The sequence below is a fragment of the Ruditapes philippinarum genome, unplaced genomic scaffold (genome assembly GCF_026571515.1).
Source record: "Ruditapes philippinarum isolate M1 unplaced genomic scaffold, ASM2657151v2 ctg28361_1_1_1_1, whole genome shotgun sequence".
Lineage (NCBI taxonomy): Eukaryota > Metazoa > Mollusca > Bivalvia > Venerida > Veneridae > Ruditapes > Ruditapes philippinarum.
The window spans coordinates 1-6,734 of NW_026862311.1; the positions used below are offsets into that span (position 1 = coordinate 1).

General features: G+C 32.2%; 1 protein-coding gene across 1 annotated transcript; it reads left to right on the forward strand.

The window, feature by feature from the left end:
• Window positions 1-59: 59 nt before the first annotated feature.
• Window positions 60-5,560, forward strand: LOC132718627 (uncharacterized). The gene is made up of 4 exons (XM_060702349.1): window positions 60-185; window positions 948-1,037; window positions 2,305-2,370; window positions 5,354-5,560. The coding sequence occupies exons 1-4, from the start codon at window positions 123-125 to the stop codon at window positions 5,558-5,560; spliced, it is 426 nt and encodes a 141-aa protein (XP_060558332.1). The 5' UTR covers window positions 60-122.
• Window positions 5,561-6,734: the final 1,174 nt, after the last annotated feature.

A 6,734-nucleotide genomic window follows, 5' to 3' on the forward strand; every position in this document is an offset into this window, starting at 1 on the left:
ATTATTTTTTCCAGGAAAATTTATAAGAAAAAATAATATACTTACAAATGACATAAATATGTGAAGTCAGAAATAAATGAAAAATATGATTTTTACAGACAAAGGCAAAGATTTTACAAGAGATGGAAGGTTTCAGAAGGTCACAGAGAGACGTTTTCTTTGTTCCCGTAGGAAATTTAGATCTGGTACAATATATTATATCCTTCACTTTTTTTAGAGATGCGTATAGTTTGAAAGATTATGTAAATTATATCTGAACTTTGTTCTAAAAATCAAACAATAATAGTTTCTATTATAAGAGAGATCAAATTGTTGTACAAAATTAGAACAGAGCATACTATCTCAGGGTTTCACAAAAAAATTGTTAAAACATTGTTGTGACATCATGTTGATTGTCTTTAAAAAGGCTGTGTTTCTAGTTTTAGTTTTAAAATTCATGTCATGTGGTGATAAAACATATCGAAGTTTTTTTCTTCACTTATTTCTTACAATTGATATTTGTGCGTTCTTTTGATGTTAAAGGCACATTATACCTCAGAAATCCATATTTTAGAAATACTTTTGAAATGCCAAACATGTGCTTGATAATGTTTTAGTAATGGATTAAGCGCATGTTAGATATTCAACAATTGAAAAAGTGCCGCTGAACATAGAGTGAGTGTGTCGCAAAAGGTAGCAAAATGTAAACGAAATATTATTACGACTTCCATACAAAATGCTTATTCACTTAATATACAATTTGCAAACAGAGAGAAATAAGCAAAAGATAGTTTATGTATATGACAAATGAATATTTTCTGGAAACTGTGACAAGATATCAAAGATAGAAAGTTTTTAATAAATAAACATTATAGCATTCCTAAAGCATAATGTGCCTTTAATGATGTTATCTATGTTACATTTTACATGTGAGTCATACAAGCATAACTTCACATTGCCTGTTTTAGGATTTCATAAATACAATGGCAGCTTGTTGTGACGGCATGCTTCTGGATCATACGTATGGGACACGGTTCTCAAGAAGACAGCTTTTGACAGTTAGTATTTCTTCCCTATCTCACTTGGTTGCGTATAAATACTGCTCACGTGATCTCAAAAAATAGTTTACGTGACCTTAAAAAAATAGTTCGTCCTAAGAGCGCGTATGAATCATCTACTCTTGTCAATTCAGCACCATATGACGAGGACTGACGAGGACAATGAAAATATCTACTTTATATCATTATAATTCAGTTACTTGATATAATACCAAGTACTTTAAGGAAGTATCTTACAAGCAATAGCAAATCTTTGCATTCATTACATGTGCAAACTGGAAGGTTTCATAGAAAAAGAATTGTTAGAAATGAAAGATATTGTTTATATTGTAATCTACATGACGTCGAAGATGAATACCATTTAAATTTATCCTTGTATGTACGAGATGCGATGTCTCATAGAAATAACTTATATATAGTAGATACAACTTAATATATTAATAATTCATCTTCTATATAGAAATGTCATCTTCTATATAGATATGAAAGAAACATGTTTAGATCCGATCTTGTGATTTATGTTAGTATGTATTGTAAAATTGTTAATATATGTATGACGATATATTATTGAACAGTCAAAAATAAAGTATCTGTTCTGTTCTATAAAATATTTTACTTCTAAGAGTGAAAATAGTAGAAGAAAAAACAAACTAAACAAAGTAGTGAAAGTTAACTCATTTGAGGTACAAAGGTCTAATATCATAAAATTTGAATTTCTAATAAAAATCAGCTGAAAGCAGAAATATATGTAGAATATAATTAAGGGATATCCTTAGAAATTAATTGAAATCGTATTTTTGAGCCATTCTTATCCAATTTGAGTGAACAGCGTTGGAATGCTTTTTAAACTTTGGTCATTTTTTACAGTTAAAATAATTATTCCCTTTAATTAACATACAGACATAGATTCCGCTGTTAGTCAGATTTCATTGTTTTTTGGCAAAGGCCATCTAAATTCAGCTTGACTTCCTTTAAATCTTACTTTCATTGGTCATTTTAAATTTCAAATTTAAATCTGGGAATCTGATTGGTCATCTTAAATTAAAATGTAAGGGATAGTTCTTACCATTCTAAAATAAAATGTTAAGGATAGTTCTAAAATAAAATGTATATGATAGTTTTTGCCATTATAAAATGTAAAGGATAGTTTTAAAATAAAACGTACAAGTATATGTAAGTTAACCAGTTTTACTAAGGCCAAGTACCCTTTTAAAGATATTTCCTGTTTGTTATTTGTTTACAAAGACTTTTTTTTTCTGAATTTCAGAGGCAGCTGGTCGATCCATTTGGCATGATAACGGACGAGTTTCCACAGCTTTCTAAGGAAGACATGGTAATGTCAGTGTATTCAATTCTTTCTTGCATACCAGACAGGATTATCTACCGTTTACACCGGTGCTATAAAACCTGTCTTACAGCCGCCGACCATTCAATGACGTCATTCCCGCTCGCCTTTTATTAATGAATTGCGTTATTTTGTCGTTATCATTCCGGTCTGTACCGGCATCCGGTGTAAAATATTTACAGTCTAATATATTTCTATTTTGAATTTGCTGACTGGGAAACGCAACTACAACTACATTTCAAACACAAATTTATCAACTTAACACTTCCTGGAAACTTTAATCAAATCTACATGGTAAAGCATTCTTAGAATTTCGATATTTGATGTACTCAGTAGTGTTTACAAAAGATATGAAAATAGAAAACACTTTACCTTTGCTGACAGCTGATTCTAACGACATGCACTAGCTCGGAGGTAGCGATAGAGCGATTTACCGTATACCGGTACATCCGAAAGAGGTAGCTCGATCATTTACCACGCGTGTTATATGAAACAGTTACAAAATCTCTAATCAAAATTTTAAGAATAATTACATATTAATAAACAAATGTAATCATTTATTTGTGTACAAACATTTAAAGATAAGACATATCTCGTTAAGGTAAACTTTTGTCCATATAGTCGTAAAACAATATAAGCCATTATGGCTACAGTAACAGCATTTCTGGGACATAATGGACCTTTAAATCTCCAAATGTCTTAAAGATATCTGTGAAGTGAAAGTAAGAAACTTTATCTACACATATTAAGCCGGATAGTATTATTATAAAGTATTTAAAGGGTAATTACATTAAATTATTGAGCGAGACTATGTGATGGAGCACCGCCCAGATACCGTATTACGGTATATACCGGGCAATGCACTTGGATGATTAAATGCTAAAATATCATAAATGTCCCCTATTCACCCTCTGAAGTGTTCTTTATAAGTCTTATTCATATCTTCTCACCGATTTTATACGATAATGAATGAAAGATGTAAAAACTGGATAGATAATAAACATATATTTTTCTACCTTGTGATCGTGATTTCTGCGAGCGTCTAGAGGCACTGGACCATCATTGTAGTGATTTAAATCTATTATTGGCGTCCGCGCCGAAGCGCGGCGCTCTTATGGAATGAGATCAGATTTTGTGAAAGGGCGACAGCAACTTCTCGAGCCTTTTAGTCGGTCATAATAAAAGCCGAAAATTCGATCGGTATGAGGGTGCTTGATTATTAAATAAGAATGAAATGTCGCGATATGTTACAATGAATTTTCGCAATGCAAAATTTACAAATGAAATAACCTTTTCCGTCAATAAATCGCGCTCTTCGGGGTTTTTTATTTATCATTTTGTAGTACACAGTCGGTTATCATGTCATGGTATGTTATTGTTGTACATGTATCCTAGAATGATCAGTTGATGACCTAAATATTCCAAAAACCTATTTATAGATATATCTTTTTATCACTCCTATCGGTAAATGCGGTCTCTCCCGGTCTGTTTTGACCAGGATTTACTAGTGACCGGCGAATAGTACCACACGTTATATTGTCCGGTCTCTCCCGCTTTTGGAGTAGATGTTTGATATCGTTACAATTAGAAAAAAACAACAATAGCATGTTTCATTTTATCTATATGAGATAAAAACAATAAATATGTACACGGATTTATATGTAATATAAAATCCGTGATATGTACAATAATTGAGAAAAAGGTACATTTTTTATGGTATTAAAATGACATTATCAACTTTGAAAACATTTTATTTAATTATTCAATTTGTTATCCGTGTTTAGTAAAGATGCCGAGGAATTATTCAAAGTTACAAATTAGATTTTATGAATTATTCAATTGATCGATAATTTAAAAATGATAAAGAAAAATACAATGTACATGTACATGGTTTAAAGAATAAACAATATTATATATTGAAAGATAAACCATAATTTACTGACTTTTTCCAGTTAAGCTTTGACTTATAATCGTCGGTCAATATGACAATTGAATTCTTAAATTTATTTTACAATTTTAATAAAAAGAGTAGTAAAAAACTCAGTATTAAAATAGCACATAAACACAAAAAGAATAAAAGAAAACAATATTCATAAAATTTGTATTTTTTTTAAATTAAAATTAATAAGATATTACAATTATTGTATAATAAACAATTATGCTCAACATGATCAACATGGTAATATAACCAGTGTCATATTTTTACTAACTTAAAGTGTGAACAGATACCTTAAGGGGGTCTTCGCTAATAGCGATAACATGTACATAATAAGGGACAAATGTGTGGTACGTGTTGATCATGCGTTACACATATGGATTATAAATGATTGCATACATGTATATCCGTTGCTATTAATAACCACGATCATAAAGAAATAACAAGTAATATTCTAATCTCTAGCATGCCAATCAAAGTTCATAATGAACAATGTCTTTCGTCCGCTCATTCATAAGTGGTATACATTTCTGGTAGTTTATAAGAATATCTTGTCATCATATATGTACTAGTTCATCTTCACTTGCTGCATTTCTTGCTTGGACGCCCTTTGATGCTTTGCATCAATGCTTTTCTTGTAAGTAATAGAAAGAGCATCGAAACACGAGGCTATCTGATTTGTACGAGGGGGCGTATCAGATTGCCGAGTGTTTTGATGTTCTTCCTCTTTTGTATCATAATCAAACATAAAAACACGTTCCCTGTTGTCACAATATGAAACCCCGGCAAAAAGGAACCAATGAACGAACATCTGAATATAATCTTTCTGTCGCTAACCCTTTCTCTGCCGTAACAATATGTAAACCCCAGCAAAAATGAGCCAATCAATAGGCATGCTCTTGAGTGCGGATAACTAATAACTGCACTCCAGTTAACGCACTGTGCATGTATATGTATTCGATTTAACCCTGACACATTTTCAACAGAAAGGTCCCCAAACTATGATACAAAAATAATGTTTACACAACTTTGCAGAAGGATATGAGGAATATACAGGAAAGATTCAAACATCACATAGAAGAACATGCTGAAATTGTTGTTGACTGCGTACACATGTACGAGGAGAAAACTAGCACTACATTACCGGAAATTGGTTTGCCGCGTGCGAACGTGGTCCCAAATTGGAAATACAATAACCCAAGATGGCAATGGTCCTGGGACAGTGATAGGCCACGACGGTGATGGTAATTCTTTGCTTAACGTGACATTAGTTTTGTTAAAAATATTTTATCTGATTGTTTCGTAACGTGCTGTAAGATTGATAATTTAAGTTCGACTATTCGTGGGAATAGGAAGAGTATTGTACTTACCCGCTCGTCGGTGTCACACTTGTGTAAAGTTTTTGCGTGCAAGATGGTACCTCAAAAGATAATAAGGAGAATGGGTTGAAACTTCACATACTTATTTAGCAGCATAATAAAAGGTCTTTATCCAAGACCCATAAGTTTATCATGCACTTTGACAGAACTATGGCCCTTTTTTGGACTAAACGCATTCTTCATTATCCAGGCTCAAGCAGTGAGAAAAGTCGAACATGCTGTCTGACTGACAGCTCTTGCTATGGATTAAGTAATATTGTTAAGTCTTGTAATTAATTTCACGTTTAAACTGATATTATTATTCGTTTCATACTATTATATATTTAAATCTTTTAAGGCACTTTATGCTCTTAACGTGCAGTAATATATCGTAAATATAGCAAAATGTAAAGAATGAAGTACTTTGTCTTAGACACAAAATGCTAATTCACTACAATTATTGCGAGCTCGACGAGCTGGCCCGAAGGGCCTGCTCGCAAAGCGTGCTTTACGGTAACGCGAGTACCTGCTAAGTGATGGTTTTGAAAACTTTCGTCCGAAGTATCGAATTGGACACATCGCAACTTTTCGAATTTAAAGATAACGATAAAAACTGAGGAATTCTGACTGAAAACGGATGTGTAGACTGGTCACCCGCGCACGTCTATGGGAACCATTAATTGGACAGGGAACCAGAATAACGGAAGCTGTGTCTAAAATATCGAATGACAGTTTTAAAACGGAAAATGTAAAATGAAAATTGAAGACGTCATTTTGTTTGAAAAATCTGATAAATAAAAACAATTTTTTTTCGAATTTTGTTGTGAAAACTATCTAGAATAAAGAAAATGGTCTAACTAAGAAAAAGAATCCTAACACCAATATCTTTTATTCAGTCGTTAACGCTGTACAGGCGTTTAAATTATTGTTTACGTGACGTCACAATGTAGCGCCAAATAGCACGTGCAAAACAATCAAACCAAGTACGCTATTTTAATGTCGCAAACGTTTTAAGTTTTACATTTATTTCACTTTTAATAATATTTATTTCGCTTGAA

What these genes read in the sequence shown, in the direction of transcription:
- LOC132718627 (XM_060702349.1), top strand. Translation starts at nt 123, where the DNA reads ATGGAAGGTTTCAGAAGGTCACAGAGAGACGTTTTCTTTGTTCCCGTA. An exon ending in CCGTAGGAAATTTAGATCTG is followed by an intron (nt 186 to 947) that starts GTACAATATATT and finishes TGCCTGTTTTAG; the next exon opens with GATTTCATAAATACAATGGC. An exon ending in CAAGAAGACAGCTTTTGACA is followed by an intron (nt 1,038 to 2,304) that starts GTTAGTATTTCT and finishes TCTGAATTTCAG; the next exon opens with AGGCAGCTGGTCGATCCATT.